Raw genomic sequence first — 21,427 nt, 5'->3', positions numbered from 1 at the left:
GGGTGATGAGTTTTTGAGTTTGCTCCCTTAGGGTTTTTGCCTTAAGGGAGCACCTTGAGTCTCCGGGGAAGGTGTTCTCCGGCAGGGCCCGCTGAGGGGTTCTTGTCGGTGAATTATTTTCCTCGGAGTTTGAGCGGTTCTGCTCAGGAGTCGGGGTGCTAGGATGGGGCGGCCGACACTGAGTGGAGCCAACGCTGAGCGGTTCTGCTTAAACGGGGAGCCCGTCGGGGTGCTTGGACGGGGCGGCCGTCAATGAGTGGAACCAACGCTGAGACATGGACGGTCTTTCGCCCACTATGGAGTGGCCTAGAGATCGTCCGATTTTTTGAGATTTTACCCTTTACTTACTAATCAGGACTTCCAGGGTAACAATTAGCAATGCTGAACCGAGGAAGTAAACTGAGGTTCGGCTGTTGCTGTTATCCTGGGTGTGAGTTTTTGAGTTTGCTCCCTTAGGGTTTTTGCCTTAAGGGAGCACCTTGAGTCTCCGGGGTAAGTGTTCTCCGGCAGGGCCCGCTGAGGGGTTCTTGTCGGTGAATTATTTTCCTCGGAATTTGAGCGGTTCTGCTCAGGAGTCGGGGAGCCCGTTGGGGTGCTTGAACGGGGCGGCCGACACTGAGTGGAACCAACGCTGAGCGGTTCTGCTTAAACGGGGAGCCGGTCGGGGTGCTTGGACGGGGCGGCCGTCAATGAGTGGAACCAACGCTGAGACATGGACGGTCTTTCGCCCACTATGGAGTGGCCTAGAGATCGTCCGATTTTTTGAGATTTTACCCTTTACTTACTAATCAGGACTTCCAGGGTAACAATTAGCAATGCTGAACCAAGGAAGTAAACTGAGGTTCGGCTGTTGCTGTTACCCTGGGTGTGAGTTTTTGAGTTCGCTCCCTTAGGGTTTTTGCCTTAAGGGAGCACCTTGAGTCTCCGGGGAAGGTGTTCTCCGGCAGGGCCCGCTGAGGGGTTCTTGTCGGTGAATTATTTTCCTCGGAATTTGAGCGGTTCTGCTCAGGAGTCGGGGAGCCCATCGGGGTGCTAGGATGGGGCGGCCGACACTGAGTGGAGCCAACGCTGAGCGGTTCTGCTTAAACGGGGAGCCCGTCGGGGTGCTTGGACGGGGCGGCCGTCAATGAGTGGAACCAACGCTGAGACATGGACGGTCTTTCGCCCACTATGGAGTGGCCTAGAGATCGTCCTATTTTTTGAGATTTTACCCTTTACTTACTAATCAGGACTTCCAGGGTAACAATTAGCAATGCTGAACCGAGGAAGTAAACTGAGGTTCGGCTGTTGCTGTTATCCTGGGTGATGAGTTTTTGAGTTTGCTCCCTTAGGGTTTTTGCCTTAAGGGAGCACCTTGAGTCTCCGGCAGGGCCCGCTGAGGGGTTCTTGTCGGTGAATTATTTTCCTCGGAATTTGAGCGGTTCTGCTCAGGAGTCGGGGAGCCCATCGGGGTGCTAGGATGGGGCGGCCGACACTGAGTGGAGCCAACGCTGAGCGGTTCTGCTTAAACGGGGAGCCCGTCGGGGTGCTTGGACGGGGCGGCCGTCAATGAGTGGAACCAACGCTGAGACATGGACGGTCTTTCGCCCACTATGGAGTGGCCTAGAGATCGTCCGATTTTTTGAGATTTTACACTTTACTTACTAATCAGGACTTCCAGGGTAACAATTAGCAATGCTGAACCGAGGAAGTAAACTGAGGTTCGGCTGTTGCTGTTATCCTGGGTGATGAGTTTTTGAGTTTGCTCCCTTAGGGTTTTTGCCTTAAGGGAGCACCTTGAGTCTCCGGGGAAGGTGTTCTCCGGCAGGGCCCGCTGAGGGGTTCTTGTCGGTGAATTATTTTCCTCGGAATTTGAGCGGTTCTGCTCAGGAGTCGGGGAGCCCATCGGGGTGCTAGGATGGGGCGGCCGACACTGAGTGGAGCCAACGCTGAGCGGTTCTGCTTAAACGGGGAGCCCGTCGGGGTGCTTGGACGGGGCGGCCGTCAATGAGTGGAACCAACGCTGAGACATGGACGGTCTTTCGCCCACTATGGAGTGGCCTAGAGATCGTCCGATTTTTTGAGATTTTACCCTTTACTTACTAATCAGGACTTCCAGGGTAACAATTAGCAATGCTGAACCGAGGAAGTAAACTGAGGTTCGGCTGTTGCTGTTATCCTGGGTGTGAGTTTTTGAGTTTGCTCCCTTAGGGTTTTTGCCTTAAGGGAGCACCTTGAGTCTCCGGGGTAAGTGTTCTCCGGCAGGGCCCGCTGAGGGGTTCTTGTCGGTGAATTATTTTCCTCGGAATTTGAGCGGTTCTGCTCAGGAGTCGGGGAGCCCGTCGGGGTGCTTGGACGGGGCGGCCGTCAATGAGTGGAACCAACGCTGAGACATGGACGGTCTTTCGCCCACTATGGAGTGGCCTAGAGATCGTCCGATTTTTTGAGATTTTACCCTTTACTTACTAATCAGGACTTCCAGGGTAACAATTAGCAATGCTGAACCAAGGAAGTAAACTGAGGTTCGGCTGTTGCTGTTACCCTGGGTGTGAGTTTTTGAGTTCGCTCCCTTAGGGTTTTTGCCTTAAGGGAGCACTTTGAGTCTCCGGGGAAGGTGTTCTCCGGCACGGCCCGCTGAGGGGTTCTTGCCGGTGAATTATTTTCCTCAGAATTTGAGTGGTTCTGCTCAGTGGTCGGGGAGCCCGTCACTGAGTGGAACCAACGCTGAGATATGGACGGTCTTTCGCCCACTATGGAGTGGCCTAGAGATCGTCCGATTTTTTGAGATTTTACCCTTTACTTACTAATCAGGGTAACAATTAGCAATGCTGAACCAAGGAAGTAAACTGAGGTTCGGCTGTTGCTGTTATCCTGCGTGTGAGTTTTTGAGTTCGCTCCCTTAGGGTTTTTGCCTTAAGGGAGCACCTTGAGTCTCCGGGGAAGGTGTTCTCCGGCAGGGCCCGCTGAGGGGTTCTTGTCGGTGAATTATTTTCCTCGGAATTTGAGCGGTTCTGCTCAGTGGTCGGGGAGCCCGTCACTGAGTGGAACCAACGCTGAGATTAGGACGGTCTTTCGCTAACTATGGAGTGGCCTAGAGATCGTTCGATTTTTGGAGATTTTACCCTTTACTTACTAATCAGGACTTCCAGGGTAACAATTAGCAATGCTGAACCAAGGAAGTTAACTGAGGTTCGGCTGTTGCTGTTATCCTGGGTGATGAGTTTTTGAGTTCGCTCCTTTAGGGTTTTTGCCTTAAGGGAGCACTTTGAGTCTCCGGGGATGGTGTTCTCCGGCACGGCCCGCTGAGGGGTTCTTGCCGGTGAATTATTTTCCTCGGAATTTGAGTGGTTCTGCTCAGTGGTCGGGGAGCCCGTCACTGAGTGGAACCAACGCTGAGATATGGACGGTCTTTCGCCCACTATGGAGTGGCCTAGAGATCGTCCGATTTTTTGAGATTTTACCCTTTACTTACTAATCAGGGTAACAATTAGCAATGCTGAACCAAGGAAGTAAACTGAGGTTCGGCTGTTGCTGTTATCCTGCGTGTGAGTTTTTGAGTTCGCTCCCTTAGGGTTTTTGCCTTAAGGGAGAACCTTGAGTCTCCGGGGAAGGTGTTCTCCGGCAGGGCCCGCTGAGGGGTTCTTGTCGGTGAATTATTTTCCTCGGAATTTGAGCGGTTCTGCTCAGGAGTCGGGGAGCCCATCGGGGTGCTAGGATGGGGCGGCCGACACTGAGTGGAACCAACGCTGAGCGGTTCTGCTTAAACGGGGAGCCCGTCGGGGTGCTTGGACGGGGCGGCCGTCAATGAGTGGAACCAACGCTGAGACATGGACGGTCTTTCGCCCACTATGGAGTGGCCTAGAGATCGTCCGATTTTTTGAGATTTTACCCTTTACTTACTAATCAGGACTTCCAGGGTAACAATTAGCAATGCTGAACCAAGGAAGTTAACTGAGGTTCGGCTGTTGCTGTTATCCTGGGTGATGAGTTTTTGAGTTCGCTCCCTTAGGGTTTTTGCCTTAAGGGAGCACTTTGAGTCTCCGGGGATGGTGTTCTCCGGCACGGCCCGCTGAGGGGTTCTTGCCGGTGAATTATTTTCCTCGGAATTTGAGTGGTTCTGCTCAGTGGTCGGGGAGCCCGTCACTGAGTGGAACCAACGCTGAGATATGGACGGTCTTTCGCCCACTATGGAGTGGCCTAGAGATCGTCCGATTTTTTGAGATTTTACCCTTTACTTACTAATCAGGGTAACAATTAGCAATGCTGAACCAAGGAAGTAAACTGAGGTTCGGCTGTTGCTGTTATCCTGGGTGTGAGTTTTTGAGTTCGCTCCCTTAGGGTTTTTGCCTTAAGGGAGCACCTTGAGTCTCCGGGGAAGGTGTTCTCCGGCACGGCCCGCTGAGGGGTTCTTGTCGGTGAATTATTTTCCTCGGAATTTGAGCGGTTCTGCTCAGGAGTCGGGGTGCTAGGATGGGGCGGCCGACACTGAGTGGAACCAACGCTGAGCGGTTCTGCTTAAATGGGGAGCCCGTCGGGGTGCTAGGACGGGGTGGCCGTCACTGAGTGGAACCAACGCTGAGACATGGACGGTCTTTCGCCCACTATGGAGTGGCCTAGAGATCGTCCGATTTTTTGAGATTTTACCCTTTACTTACTAATCAGGACTTCCAGGGTAACAAATGGCAATGCTGTAGCCAATGAAGTTTTAACTGAGGCTCGGCTATTGCCGTTACCCAGCCATGACTAGAGCTTTTTAGCTCAATAACACTCCATCCACACAGATTTACTTCATTCAGATGACGGGATAAAGAGTCAAGGACTCAGTCCATCGCCCAGTTCTTTTAAGAACTTTTGATGTTAGGGAGCTGCAGTGATTGATTCATTCAATCCAATATCATTGGAGGGTAATGGATGGCATTGATGTAGCTAATGAAGTTCTAACTGAGGCTCGGCTATTGTTGTTACCCTCCTGCCATGATCAGAGCTTTAATAACTCAATAACACCTTATCCCTACACTGTCCTCTACAGATAACGGGAAAGATGAAAATCATTCTTTTGCTTCGCCCCTTTATGCCAGTCCTTATAAGGATAAGGACTTTTGATGTTTTGAAAGAGGTGGAGAATCGACCGTGAGATGCGGTGATTAATACCCTTGGAGAGTAATGGATGGCAATGCTGTACCAATGAAGTTTAACTGAGGTTTGGCTGTTGCTGTTACCCCTCCCCCCTTGGGCGCTGAGATTCGAGAGTTTGAGTTCGCTCTCTTAAGGTTTTTGCTTTAAGGGAGCAATTTGAGTCTCCGGGGAAAGTGTTCTCCGGCACGGCCCGCTGAGAGGCTTTGTCGGTGAATGATTTTCTCCTGAATATGAGCGGTTCTGCTCAGTGGTGGTGGGGGGGGGGGCTGTCACTGAGTGGAGCCAACGTTGAGTTGGACGGTCTTTCAGCCACTATGGAGTGGTAGGGATCGTCCTAATTTTTAGAGACAGCTTTACTTACATATAGGTCCAATGTAGCTCATGCATGTCGTACGAGGCGACTAAAATGGGTACCCACGGAGGGTAATGGATGGCAATGCTGTAGGCAATGAAGTTCTAACTGAGGCTCGGCTATTGCTGTTACCCTCCTGCCATGATCAGATCTTTATATAGCTGAATAACACCTTATCCTTACACTGTCCTCTACGGATAACGGGGAATATGAAAAGCATTCTTGCTTCGCCCTTTTAAGGACTTTATTTTTGGAATGCGAAAAGTCAAATCTACGACCCAGGGTAACAGATAGCAATGCTGTAGCTAATGAAGTTTTAATTGAGGCTCGGCTATTAGAATGACTAGAGCTTTTAGCTCAATAACACCCCATCCACACAGATTTTCTTCAATCAGATGAAGGGATAGGGATAAAGAATCAAGGAGTCTGTCCATCTCTCCCCCCCCCGGAAAAAAATAAAACACGGTTTTTTTGAATAGAATTTCAGGAGCTTCGTCAACACATTATAAAATACGTAGAGATACATAAAATTATAAAATAAATATTTCTTAAATAATTCAAAAACATAAATTAGAATGGGTAAAAACTTAAACACACGTTATCTTTACCTTACATTATTATACAGTATATCCATGCCTGAGTATACTAGAAACAATCTCATTAGAACAGAAGTAACAGGACCTTTGCATTGACTTTAAACACGATGAAGTCGTTTAATAAACTCCCCACAAGCTGATTAATGTTCATCCAATAGGATAGAATCTCCACTTATCCTATACGGAAGTTGTTTAGCCCTGCAAGACGAGACAGCAGTCTTGCTCTACTCCAGTAACACTGTGGTACGAGGTCGTGTTGTTAGCAATTACACTGTCGTAGACTTGCAGCTGCTAAGGTAACAACTCGAACGAACTCTCCATGACTCCATCTTCATCTTGCCACCTCTTCATTACCAGACCCATTAATCTTAATCAGTCACACGGCTACCTGTGGCTACTGCACTGCCTTCCTCCTGTAAGCGTGTTTAACCAGCATTTCCTTCTTGCAATGAGATTCCGCTTACGGCACAGCTACTCGATCAATCACTCCTGGCTTATTTCTCATGTCAGATAGCTATCTTATCTTTGAAATTGTGTATGAGCATCACTCCTTTCCTGCAGAAATAGCTGACACCCTCGATGGGAATTAATATGAGGGATTTTTGGGGAAATCTTTCTATACTTCTGCTGAACCCGGAATGAACAGAGCATAGTGCAGAAATAAAGAATAATACTAGAAATAATAATAGCTGCGGGATTTAGCTTACAGGATTATTCGTTCATTATTATATATTAATGTAATGGATTTTTTTTGGGGGGTGGGGGATTGGTACAATAACACCTTTCTGTTGATAAGTCATTTTGGCAGTGATTTATCTGATGGTATGTTAACGTCATTTATCTCGAAATTTAGATGAATATAAGAATATAATTTCTTATATCTTAGATCAGAGTTTCCCAAATTGTGTTCCGGAACATTTATTTACTTTCCCGGAACATTGGTGTTCCGCGGAAAGTAAATAAGTGTTCCGTGATGTCAGTGACCAAGCCGTGTATGTATTTTTAAACATGGAAGTAATTCGGGAAAGGGAATACCGCTGTTTATGACCGGTCATAAAAATTGCCTGCAAGCCGATTACAACAATGGGCGGCGTATCCTCTGTTCTCAAAACTGAACGAAATAACATCTGTGTTGCAAATGTTAGTGACCAATCAGCAAGGAAGTATAAAGAATTTTTTTCCACTGAAATTGATGATCAAGGTAGTCTGTATCCGGTTCTCAAATCTAGTAATACTGAGTATTTTCTTCGCAAGTTCGTATTGTAATTGCTTGTTTCGAAACCGTAGTGTCGTGATGTTTTAAAAGTAATTGGCCAGCAGATTTAAATTTTAACATGAATAAGAGACAAGGGACTTTGCTTAATTTTGGTATTAAGAAATCTCTTATTGAAGGTGTTTGTGACGGAACAGATAGTGAGTCATCCACCTCAAGCTTACAAAGATCTCCAGGATGTACAAAAGGAGGGAAAAACTACCAGCACACAGGAGAAAAAGTCTGCATTCACTCGTAAGTACTTATAATAATATTATAAATTTTTGGTGATCAGAATGGGATATGTCAATGAAAATCAGCACAAATTAATTTAATGATATTGTCCTGAGGAAACTACAATATGCTACAAGATTTCATTAGTCCAGTGATTGATAACCGATTAAAATGTAATTTTATATTTGTCAACATGTCACACCGTATACATAAGTGTACTAATACTCTTTATGATTAGGCCGTAATTAATTATTAATACATTACAAAATAACCAAAGTGTTCCGTGAAATTTTCAGGATTTGTGAAGTGTTCCGCCGTAGGAAAATCTGGGAAACGGTGTCCTAGATTATAGTCTTTTATACACTATAATATGCTACACAGTCAAATACAAAATCCTCCCGGACCTGGCTTCTTCATTATCAATATTCACTAGAACAGAAACTGTCAGGTTAGGTGGTTCAAAGCTCTCTGTCTAATACTTTCCTCATGAACACTTTTTCTCCACTTTCTTTCTCTTAATCTTCTCTTATCTAGTCTCTCCAGCTTTTCTGTGGTATTCCTCCTGCTTTAACTTCCCTTAGTTTTCAATTCATACATACTTTAAAGTATTTAATCTAAATCCACTTCAAGTGGGAGTTCACAAGCATCTCTTCAGTCTGTTTTATTCTATCAGCATTTTCCACAAACACTGTCATTTCCATTTCTCTATTCTACTTATGTAACTTTGTACAGTTTTCAGGGAGTACCTCTTGTTCTCATATCATCCATTGCCCTCTGCAGTAATTCCTTTATATCTATTTGATAGGCTCTTCTCACCAACTTGTACATCTCAATCGTATCACCTTACCTCTTCCTATCTACTAAGCCCTGATGACCATATTATCTTAATTTGTTCTCATAAACCAATATTAAACAGTCCTGACGCAGTCATAGTTATTTGTCTTTGCAACCACTCCAGTATTTCCTTATCGTCAATATCGCCAGGTGACCAGATCTGTGCTATAAATAACATACTGTATATGAATAATAATAATAATAATAATAATAATAATAATAATAATAATAATAATAATAATATGTTTATATGGACTTGTACAAACGAAGGTGCGTTACGAGATTCTCCAGCTTCGGATAAACTCAGGTTTTACATCCCACGAAACAGGCAAATCGGCTAAAGATCAACGTAATTAACATATAAATATATTGGGTAGGCGGTAGTAGATGATAAAGTACAAGAAGAGAGTTTGAGCAGTATAGACGGTGAATTGTATAGCTTACAGTGACTTCCCTAATGAGTACTCGGACTCCAGATTAGTGTAATACTAACAAATGAGAATGACTGCGTCTGATCATTTACTGCACTGGAATCAATTTGAATCCGAACAATTTATTTCATATCAATGCAGTGTTTATTAATCTATGAAGTGGTAGATATGTTAATATAATCAGTTTATTATTATTGTTAATAATCTTTGCACTGCTCGGTAAATCAATCTACAAATATGTGTATTGTTAATAATTTACCTAATCAACTCTTAATATATCTAGAAAAAGCAGTTCAAAAATGAGGATAATTGTTTAATTTAACGTTTTAACTGCATAATATTTAGTCAGATAACATGCTAATTAGAATTTTAGTTCACTATATATTTTGCTGTTATTTTATTTTATTTTTTGGCTAGATGGGCAAAACAAAAAAGCTTTTCATATTCCCCGTTATCTGTAGAAGAAAATGTAGGGATGGGGTAGTAGAGAGCTGTAAACTCTGATCATGGCGGCAGTGTAACAGCAATAGCCGAGTGTCAGTTAAAACTTCATTGGCTACAGCATCGCCATCCATTACCCTCCCTGGGTACCCATTTTAGTCGCCTTGTACGACATGCATGGGCTACAGTGAGGCTATTCTTATCCCGACTACCATACGGGGTTAATAGCCTATATATTTTGTTTTTACGTTTCAAATCATTAGTTACTTTGACATAATTAGAAATGGTGTATAAGTATATTCTAATTAAACTCTCCTAATAAAGAGTTTACAGATTATTTTTTTCTTATTATATTTTATGAGAAATTATATTCTGTTTGTCGACTATATTTTAATATGAAATTAAAATCAGATGAAATACATCAACATTAATATATATAGAGAGAAAGTAACCTTCAGTAATGGATTTTACAAATTTTAACAGCCTACTTTTCAGTCGAAATTGTTATAAATTAAGAGTAAATTAAAATTATTTCATGTATAACGATTATCTGTAATTTAACAATGTGGATCGTAATGATATTATTAATTTTGTTCTGGTGGTGTGTATGCGTGCGAGTTATAAAATTAAAAAAAAAAATATATATATATATATATATATATATATAAGAAATCAAAGAATGTCAGAAAGAGAGGGAGAAGATAATGTCCTGAATGAATATACTTAAAAGCTAACCTGTACTTGCCTCATACTATCGATTCTTATGCGATCGTATCCCATATGATCTAGCGGTTTGGCCACAGTTTTTGTGTGTTGTTTTACGTGCTGTTAGATTTCTTTTTTCTCACTTAATGTTTTCATTATTATCTTAATAATGCACACTTTAAGATAATTAACTTTCGTATTATAGTTCATAATCTTTATTTAATGTTACAACACAAAGAATCGGTCAAACGCATTAATAAACTGTTAGCCCACCAGGGTTTTATAAGAACCATTACTCTGTAAGCAAAATTGCAAAACTGTCAAACTTCTATATATTTCTAAGAAAGCGTCACGACATCGTATGATGAATTAGGCAAGGAAAGTCACACAGGAAAATGAAAATGAACTTGCTTTCTAAGAACTGAGTCTAAACTTAGAACCAGGACAAAGTTCGTTGCTATGTGACGGCCAATGTGTTATTTTTACTGTCGGAATGGAAACTGATGAAAGACTGTTAACAGAAAGAATAAACCTGCAGCATTTCGTTGATTGGTTAATTGATTACGGAGCTCGGTGTTAAGAAACTGTGTGGCGAGGCTGATCTGTCAACTCTCAGTAGGGTGATGGCAACACCGAGTGATACGTCCAAGGATCTGTCACACGATAACAAGCAAGCTATTTACGTTGCATCGAAGTATATACGCACACAACTGCGTTGTTCCCATGACAACAGGTAGCCTCTGGGCTTTTTTCCTCTCCATCCTGCGTTATAAGAAATAGAATTTATTCAAGTGTCCACGAGCTCTCTTGTTCCAGTTTCAATATCCGTTTCTTACATTGTCACGTCTGGTTGAAAGTCAAGTGAACAAGAGGAAAGAGGATTTCTTTTGTTTTTCATTTTTGTGATCAATCCGGTTTAAAGATCGAATTTCTTATATGTTTCTATTTGATCATATCCTAGAAGGATAAAGCTAAAATGCAATGCATATCATGATTTATTCAAACTATCACACACGCTCGGCATTATCTTAAAATAAATTAGGAAAACAGTAGTTAAAGCAGTTATTTAAAAAAAATCTTATATATATATATATATATATATATATATATATATATATATATATTACATTAAGAAAACCTTGCAACACTAACAATCTACAACAGAATACGTAATGATCATGTTCCTTGAAAGAACAGAAACATATTACAAGATCCGTTAGGACGATAATCCAGGCTACTGCAGATAATAAATGTTAAAACATACAGTTTGGAAAGTAATAAATAAAGATATAAAAGAAGAGGCGGTAAATCTCGCACTCAAGTGGGCTTACTATTTACATAAAGCAGACATTAACGAAATTTCCATTCCTTTAATGTCTGTTTTATGAAAACATTAACGTACTTTTGCGATTTTAAATTATATCTCGTAGAACTGAAATTTCAAACGATTAACAAGAAAAAAAACGCATTTTATAGATATTATGAACGGACATCAAATGAAATAGTTTAATAAAAGGGTTGTACAGATTTTCTGTGTAGTCTTAAATGTCGTTAAGAAATCTGTTGTTTCGGAGCTTTCTTGGCACAGTCTGATGATACCCCTTTGACTGGAAAGACATGAATTCTGAGCTTAGATATTGAATTAAAATTTTATTCGTATTTACCGTTTGTTTTTTATTGTGACCCAACACAAAAAGTGTACATAGACATAAATCTGATATTTAATAAATAATGAATTAGTTAACAAAATGTATTATTTAATACATTTTGTTAACTAATTCATTTATGAAAACATTAACGTACTTTTGCGATTTTAAATTATATCTCGTAGAACTGAAATTTCAAACGATTAACAAGAAAAAAAAACGCATTTTATAGATATTATGAAATATTATGATATCTTTAAGAAATGAATTTTGTTCTTTACATGAAATCCAACCACGAATGCTGACAGAATGGTGTTAACATAGTCTCTTGAGAACTAATTGCAATACTAGCAAAAATCTGTTCTATTTCTAATTTATAGATCTAAATTATATTTATTTAAATAAATTAGTTTAACTTATGAAAGATGTATATAAATATTATAATTCTATAATTTTTATTATAGAATTATAACATTTATATAATAGTTATTTAAGTTCTAACTATACTACCGTAATTTATTTATTTTTTGCTAAAGACACTAAAACACCTTTTAGAAATTAATATAACTAGGATTATAAAGTTATCACAGACAACGATAACAGCTTTGTGGAGGATGGAACAATCGACCGTGAGATGCGCTGATTGATTTTATATGAGATGCCCATATAGGGTAACGGATGGCAATGCTGAACCAATGAAGTTTAACTGAGGTTCGGCTGTTGATGATGTTATCCTGGGTAAATGAGTTCGCTCTCTTAGGTTTTGGCCTAAGGGAGCACTTTGAGTCTCCGGGGAAAGTGTTCTCCGGCACGGCCCGCTGAGGGGTACTTGTCGGTGAATTATTTTCCTCGGAATATGAGCGGTTCTGCTCGGTACTCGAGTTTCACTGAGTAGAACCAACGCTGAGATTTGGACGGTCTTTCGCCCACGAATGAGTGGCCTAGAGATCGTCCGATATTTTTGAGATATCACCTTTACTTACACATACGCTGATTGATTTTATATGAGATGCCCATATAGGGTAACGGATGGCAATGCTGAACCAATGAACTTTAACTGAGGTCGGCTGTTGCTGTTATCCTGGGTTAATGAGTTCGCTCTCTTAGGTTTTGCCCTAAGGGAGCACTTTGAGTCTCCGGGGAAAGTGTTCTCCGGCACGGCCCGCTGAGGGGTACTTGCCGGTGAATTATTTTCCTCGGAATATGAGCGGTTCTGCTCAGTGGTCGGGGAGCCCGTCACTTAGTGGAACCAACGCTGAGATTAGGACGGTCTTTCGCCCACTATGGAGTGGCCTAGAGATCGTCCGTATTTTTGAGATTTCACCTTTACTTACATAGTCGGTGATTGATTCATTCAATCCAATATCCGTGGAGGGTAATGGATGGCAATGCTGTAGCCAATGAAGTTCTAACTGAGGCTCGGCTATTGCTGTTATCCTCCTGCCATGATCAGAGCTTTAATTGCTCAATAACACCTTATCCATACACTGTCCTCTACAGATAACGGGGAAGATGAAAAGCATTCTTGCTTCGCCCCTTTAAGCCAGTCCTTATAAGGACTAAGGATAACAGCTTTGTGCAAGGCGCATTTCCATTCATCAATGGGTTTTGGTGCAACGTCGATTGGTATTCATCCATTATTTCATAATAAGGTCAACAAGCATTGTTACTCCATAATTCAAATATATTCCACGCGAATTCCCATCAGGTGTGTCTCCTATACTGAGCTTTTCTTGAAGTGTCAGCTATTGGAAGACACCTGATAGCTTCCATCCATCTTACTGAATGTTTTTAAATTTTTCCAGGTACTGTACTTTCTATTCTGTTTTCAGTAGTTCCACTTCCATTATTTCTCTGTCCAACTTTCTTCTGTCGATGCTCTTAAAGAGTATCAGTGTCCTACCGATCGTCTCTTGTACCCATCTATTTGAAAATCTTTCGCTGTATGCGAGTCTCAACAGTCTCCCGTAACATCCGTCTCAAATCACCTTTCTTTAAGTTCGGTTTCAACTTTCGCATCGGTAAGTTGCTATCGAAAAAATAAAGAAATAACCAGCTGCGTCCAAAATCCTTCGCTTCATTCCTGGAGAGGGTGGCCAGAAAATTTACCGAAAACAATTAATGGAAAAACAGTTCATCGAAAAAGCAATTAATCGAAAAATCACAAGTCTCCGAAATTTCCTCGGGCATGCATCTCAGTCTCTATTTCGAATAACCTTTAGTAGAATATTGCTTACATGAAATATTCTACTGTTCTTCACACCATCCTTCTAATAAAGAAGGAGACTTGTATGATGCTGATCCCTTGAAGTCTCCTGTTTACGGTATTCCTACAATCAGTCTGTAAAACACTCTAATTTTTCCGTCTCTTCTGTGATTAATTAGCTCTGTGTGAATTCTGCCTACACTTGGGGGGGGGACTTATTCTTTTAACTTCATGCCTAAGTGGAGGTGATTTCAACTCAATATCACACTGGGGAGAGCCTCTTCCAAATTTTCGTCGAACCCCCTTCCATAGTACTCTTTTCATCTCCTATTCTTCCATTCGTACCATTCCATTCCTATCCTTGATGACATTCAATTCTGCCCGAAACTAGTCCTTAAGTTCACGAGCTAGTTGAAAATTTGTAATTTTGTCTCGTCGCCTAGAACTCCATCTTCGCACTTCTTAACATCTACTCGCTCTCTTCATTGGGCCTAGCTGTGTATGTAGCGCCCTATGGGTTTGTGTAGAATTGGGAAGCACCATACGTCGTTGTTAGTTTATTAACATAAAAGAGTTCCGATGTATAATTGGATATTACAATGGAAAGACGTCCTTGAATGAGGGGGTGGGGGGGAGGGACGTTCCTGATCTGGTTAGACAACAGTTATTGCCATACCATACTCTTTTAAAACACAGGAGATCTTTTCAAACTTAAAATTTTATACTCTTACTTTCTTCATGCTATAAAATGTACTCTTTATAAACGTAAGTACAAATTTGAAAATCATAAAAATAAAGTATTCCTTAAATGCATTGTGAAATTTCACGGCGTGTTTGTGTCTTTGCATCTGGACTGAGTTACGCCATGTGAAAATACAAAGAAAACAATGTAAACAAAAAAGCAACTTAGTTGATTAAAAAGAAACTACATGCAATAATAAGTTAATGTTTTAATACTGTAGTAGTGTACTTATCGTAGTTTCTTAGGCATTTTTTTTTTCAAACAATAAGCCATGTCGCATTGTAAATGTACATTTAATGGCAAATAGAAATAAAATATGCAATTGATCTAAATATGAATTTAGATCTGTTTATATATATATATATATATATATATATAAACGGCTTGCCTAAGATCCATAAGGCTGACACTCCTTTAAGACCTATTGTCGAAGGGATTGACTCACCCACGTACAATCTGTCTAAATATCTTGCAGCTTCTTTAAAACATGTAGTTGGCAATTCCTCCTCCTTCATCAAAAACTCTGAAGATTTCATCTCAAAAATAAAAAATTCGAATCTTTTAGACTCTGACAGAATGGTGAGTTTTGACATCGTATCTCTGTTTACGAATGTACCTACAGATGAAGTTCTGACGCTTCTTAAGGACAAGGTTTCTAAAAAAATGTTTGCTCTTCTAACTCACTGCATCAATTCCGGCTATTTGTGCTATGAAGATAAAATATACAAACAAACTAGCGGTTTAGCTATGGGCAGCCCTCTATCCCTAGTCTTAGCTAACATTTTTCTAGAAGATTTTGAAGAGAAAGCTATTTCCTCAGCTACTTTGAAACCTAAACTGTGGTTACGCTACATTGATGACGTCTTCCTTATCTGGAGACATAGTTTAGAGGAACTGCAAAACTTTCTAAACCATTTAAATAACCAACATCAGAACATTAAATTCACATCAGAACTAGAGATTAACGGCATTCTCCCATTCTTGGATCTAAAGATCAACAGATTACCTGACTGTCTTAAATTTTCAATTTTTCGAAAAACCACCCAAACTGATAGATATTTATTTGGTTCTTCTCATCACTTCCCACCTCAGAAACTGGGCATCATCTCCACCCTCGCCCATCGAGCAAGATGTCTCACTTCCACAGAAGAAGACCTTCAAACAGAGCTTAACTTCCTGAAAAACACCTTGAATAATGGATATTCGTCTCGTAACATCACTAAACGTTTGAGACCACGCCAACAACCTCGACAAGAAGATGATTCCAACCCTATCACTCATATACAGTTACCATTTATCAGCTCTCTTACCCCAAAACTAGCTAAGATTTTGAAGAAATTCAACATAAAGACCGACTATACTACTCTGCCAAAACTTCGTTCATTTCTGAGTCGACCAAAACCAAAACACAACCAACTGCATTTTCCTGGTGTTTATAAAGTTTTGTGCGACTGTGGTCGACCTTATTTTGGCCAGACAGATAAATCTGTTTCACTTCGTCTTGAGGAACATAGACGTGCTAACTCTTACAGTAGAACACGAGCAAGCGCCGTTTCCAGTCATGTCCTCTTCTCGGCAAACTGTAACCTTGAAGAACAGCCACATCAAGTTGACTGGGAACGCACTACTAATTTATATATATGCAAGGATTAATTCGAAAGAAGAATTATCGAATCCAAAGAAATAGTTCTGGACCCTTCACATTTGAACAACAATCTAAGCTACAATTTGCCTGATTCCCATAGCACAGTAATCCAGTACTGGCGCTCTAAAATTAGCTGTCGCACACATTCAACTCATGCCAACGGTAGCACGCGGTCACCTATTCAAATATGACTGTTACTATTCTGCTTTTTATTAAGCTGGAAAGTCCATGTTTTTTACCTTGTTATTTTTATATCTTATGTTTTTTATTTCTCACCTGAAGAAGTCGGAGCACCGATGAAACTAGTTGTGATGTATTAAAGGTTTTTGTTATACTTTCTCGGGTTCTAGTCAGTTAAATTTAGATATAAACACTAAATAAACATTTGCTATCATCAAACCATTTTAAAACATTGAATCTGCCATCAGATCAAATAAAATCGATATATCTTTTAAAAAAATCTTAAAGAGCAAATGCTGTCAGCAGAGGCTACGCTCACGCTTATATAGGCAAAAACTACAAATAACAAATCTCGCATATGTTAAACATTTGGAGAATTAATTCCATTTCTTCAGTTAAAATCAAATAATAAACAAAGGCTAACAACACGTTCAAGCTTGAAAAAAAAAAAAAAAGGAAAAATGAAATAAATATTCCGCTTCACTTATATATTTCATCGGTGTTTGAATCGATGGAAGCAATGAGGGAGCGATCAAGATATCTTCTGTTTTAATTCAATATTTTCACAGAAAATATCAAATCGAATTCTCTAGTATTAAGCGAAGTAAGATGAGATCCAAAACGAGACAACTATTACAACGCTAGCAAACACACAGACTTCATGTAGATTCGTCAAATGTATTAGTTTCAAAAAAACAATTCTTTGTCGAAAAACGAGCCTCTTGCAATTACGCATCGTTTTTTTTTTTAAATACATTTAAGAAGAGTCGCTTACCTTTCCTTTCCTACATTCTTTAACATATACATCCATTTCGAAACGAAATCAACAAAGAAAGAAAGATGTTTACGAAATAGAAAAGGTCCTACATTTATTTAATTTCAACTATTGTTAAATCGTTAAAAATAAGGATAATGAAGGTATAATAATCGGAAATCATTGAAAGATATGCACAATATTTGAATTTAAAAAAGAAGTATTAGGATTAGTAATTGATTATTATTTTTTTATTTTAGTATCATCTCTTTTAACTAATTCAAAAATATATTTAAATTCAAATATATTTACCAAAAATACACCTAAACCTTTTTACAAAAAAGATAAGAATTTTTAAAATATATACTTTATGAATTTTATTATATGCGCAATATCAGTTCATGATGCAAACGTCAAATCTTTAGTTTGATGAAAGGCCAGTGGACCGGTGAGAGGAATTGAATTTTACTTGTTTCTGTGAAAAGTCTTAGTGGTAACACTATACCATGAAAGAGTTCTGTTGAGTTTTAAGATTTGTGTATTTAATTAAAAGAGTTTGAAATAAAATAAAATATTTTGCGTAACATTTTTCTTATTTTATTATTTGCGAATGATAAATTTGCTAAATCCAGCATTATTAGCCGGTGTTCTTCTTATTTTTTTTTAAAGTGATTATTTTTCATTTTGTAAATAATTTCAATTCATGTAACTAAATATCACCGGTGTTCGAATCTCACTTAGGGATGGCCTCTGGGTAAACGGTGACTTTCGTGTCTCCTTGTGTGAGGCCACATCCTTTCTTATTCCACAAAATACTGAGCAAATATGAAACTTTTAGAGTCTACTGATTCAGTACCGTGAAGTTTTAAGTGGGGGGTGTTGCCTATACAAAATAATTTTTTTCCTAATCAGTAACCAATTTATTTATAAATAAATCTACTGATTTATTTATTAATAAATTGGTTACTAATTAGAAAAGAAAAAGAATTTTTTTTTATTATTTTGTATAGGCAGCACCCCCATTTAACACTTCACGGGCCGCCACTGCTACTGAAAGTACTGACTGGAGCTCACTAACCTTTGTTGGGTAATTTTATTTTCTAAAACTTTTTCTAGAATAAAAATTTTCTAAATCACACGCCACTAAAATATTAATAAGTATTATAATAATAAAATGATAAAATAAAATCAATAGAATATGGATAACTAATTTATAAGTTGTTAGCTAATATAATATTCTGCACCTAAAAAGGGGTGCTGACAGGGAAAAAAATTCCGTACAAGGAAACGGTATTATATTCCTTAATAGAATAATGTAACGATATGTATGGCTTATGAAGGGATGATGAGCAAGTAATTTCTCTGCCTGTCTACAAATTATACAATATTCAGACGTTTAAAGAGTTATAACAGTAAAACCGGACGACATGATTTTCACACTTCTATTCCTCTCCTTCTATTTCTTGAAGGACACCGCGAAGAGATGGCTCTGTGTAATGAGGAATGCATACTATATGAGGATGCCATCTTTTCATAAAGCATAATGATGGCATTATTCCTTCCATTTTTCACATGCCCATAAGAAGAAATGTATCTTGTTGTCTTCCTTCTCCATTCACGACTGTATTCCACTTTGATCGTTATCTATTTCTTGAACATGAAACATCACTGTGGACAAAGTATTAACGGGCCTGCTTCTACCTCAAGAGGAATACTTCAATAGTTTTCAGAAGACCGTGAAGAGTAATAAGAACCGTAGCAAATATTTCTCTGTAATCCCAGATTTGGACATTCTCTGCCTTTGAGCGTAGGGAAAAAAATCCTCGGTGCTCCCACTTTATTGTATTATATGCGAAACACTATTATTAAAGGAGGGAATAAAATGGAAACTTTTGCTATTTTCTGCCATTTACGTTTAAAATCTTTAATTTGTAAAAGGCTATAATTTAGAGTGATTCGACTTGAGAATTTATTGGTTTAACTTAATGTAAAAATTTGAATATTATATGTATAATACATACACTACTAATCCTTTTCTTATTCTGAGTATTATGAGAAATCATACTCCGAGGATCACTAAATGTACGCCAGAAATTATTTTCTGAGTTCGTAAGTAAAAGTTTCTTTATTGAAATCAGAGTACAATTATAATTGTACTCTGAATAATAATTATTAACAACAGCGTAGTATTGAAACCAGAAAATAATAAAAGCAGATGTTATTAATATTTATATTAAGCATTAGGTACGTGAAATGTGTATTTAGCAACATTGAAACTACATTCGGTAGAGAAACAGGCATCATAGAGAGATTGCACGGGATTATTGGCTGAAACACCTAAACTAGAAGTGTGTGTTTCAGATCTTAATTATGATTGTTCGCTTTCTAGTTTGTCTATTTTATTATTATTATTATTAATTATTATTAATTAATAATAATTAAAAACTGTGTAATAGCAGTTGAAGTCTTCCAAGCGTACCAACAAACAGTAAAATCAACAACTGACTTGCGACCAGTATAGAAACATAACCAGAAACCACAGCCATCTATTATTTCCTCAGATAAGCTCTGCTAAACTTCGAGGAAGAAATCAGAAAGAATATAATACATTATACAGAAAAAAAAAGAAAAAATCAATAATAATTTCATTGTTACAAAAAAAAAAAAAAAAATCAGAACTAAACCTGTTGTAAATATGTAATATTATGGGTACTAACGGCGTCAAACTTACTTAATTTTGTTGGATGAAATATATTTCTAAATAGTTATAAGCTAGAAATATATATATTTCTAAATAGTTATATATAAGCTAGAAAGATATATATATTTCTTTCTAGCTTATAACTATTTAGAAACATATATATACAATATTTCTAAATAGTTATAAGCTAGAAAGAGATATATATATATTAATTCATATAAGCTAGAAAGATATATATATATTAATTCACAAGAAAGAGAATAATAAAACATAAGTTCAATATAATTACTTACACTTAACTAATTATAGTCCTTATAAGGACCGGCTTAAAGAGGCGAAGCAAGAATGCTTTTTATATTCCCCGTTATCTGTAGAGGACAGTGTAGGGCTAAGGTGTTATTGAGCTATTAATTAAAGCTCTGATCATGGCAGGAGGGTAACAGCAATAGCCGAGCCTCAGTTAGAACTTCATTGGCTACAGCATTGCCATCCATTACCCTCAAAGGGTATTGGATTGAATGAATCAATCACTGCATTTCAGGATCGATTGATTCAATCCGGCACATCATCCATCACACTTAACTAAAGTTCAAGTATTGGTTATAAAAGTAAAATTATCTGAAATATATTATAGTGTTAATTACCCTTTTTTGTAGAAAAATCTAATATTTTAAGAATAATAAATTTAAATATATTTTAATTAGATTATTATTATGTAAATGCATTCTTTTTCTCTGATTTTTGAATTAAACGGAGGAGAAATTCTTATGCCCCCTTATTTTTGCTCTGTATTCACTTTAATTTTGCACAACTTATCTTCCTATGAAACAATCCCAATTTCAAAACCGGCATTTTTAAAATATGTGCTCTAAGAAAAAGCGCACATTTTTTATATAAAACCATGGTAATTAATAATAAGAGAGCATTAATTTTGTTCAATAATTTGAGTCGCATAAAACTATTTAAATATATGACAGCAACACTTCTCTATAACATCCACTGTAATTTTACTTCATCATGAAGATCCTTCTCTATTTGTCACTAAGAATTCAACAAGAAATAAAAGCTTACCTTTTTTCTTGCCTCCGAACATCTTACATCATAATCCCGGACGTCATAGCAACCCACGGGGTGAGAGGTCGCAGTCAATCTGCTCCCTACTGCTTCTTCTTCTGACCACAGCAGAGGCTTATTGACCGCTTGCAAGGTTCCTGGGAGCTAGAGTATACAGTTTGTACAGACAGGCTCTCCAGCTCGCTCTGCTATTCGTCTGCTTATCTCTCTGTTTGCGAAAACGGATCTACGTTGCTGAGTTTAGTACGATATTGCCCTCGTAACATAGCGTGAAGTTAATACGCCTGCGTTCTCTATAAACTGCTCATTTACTAGAGAAAATATGAAACCGTTCGCATTATTCTCGGAAGGTGTTAAACTACACCGTTTTAGTATTTTTTTAATCGTTTATTAGTATGCGTTTAATAGTTTGAATAATTTTTTTTTCAGAAGGAACAAAACCGAGCATCGCTTACAAGGACTGGCTTAAAAGGGGCAAAGCAAGACTGCTTTTCATCGTCCCCGTTATATCTGTAGAGG

General features: G+C 38.7%; 1 protein-coding gene across 4 annotated transcripts in view; it reads right to left on the bottom strand.

Annotated features, from left to right (window-relative positions):
- The window catches only part of LOC150106772 (calsenilin-like), an 82,992-nt gene extending 61,908 nt beyond the window's left edge, over positions 1-21,084 (bottom strand). For all 4 annotated transcript variants that reach the window (XM_090392692.1, XM_090392688.1, XM_090392691.1 and 1 more), the window contains exon 1: positions 20,906-21,084. In XM_090392692.1, coding sequence (XP_090248818.1) covers positions 20,906-20,927 — 22 coding nt within the window. In that variant the 5' untranslated portion in view covers positions 20,928-21,084. The remainder of the gene's footprint in view (positions 1-20,905) is intronic.
- Positions 21,085-21,427: the final 343 nt, after the last annotated feature.

This window comes from Typopeltis vanoorti, chromosome 5, assembly GCF_054136105.1.
Source record: "Typopeltis vanoorti isolate ZY-2024b chromosome 5, IOZ_Tvanoo_1.0, whole genome shotgun sequence".
NCBI lineage: Eukaryota > Metazoa > Arthropoda > Arachnida > Uropygi > Thelyphonidae > Typopeltis > Typopeltis vanoorti.
The sequence above is the reverse complement of the archived record's forward strand: the minus strand, read 5'-3'. Positions and strand labels throughout refer to the sequence as shown.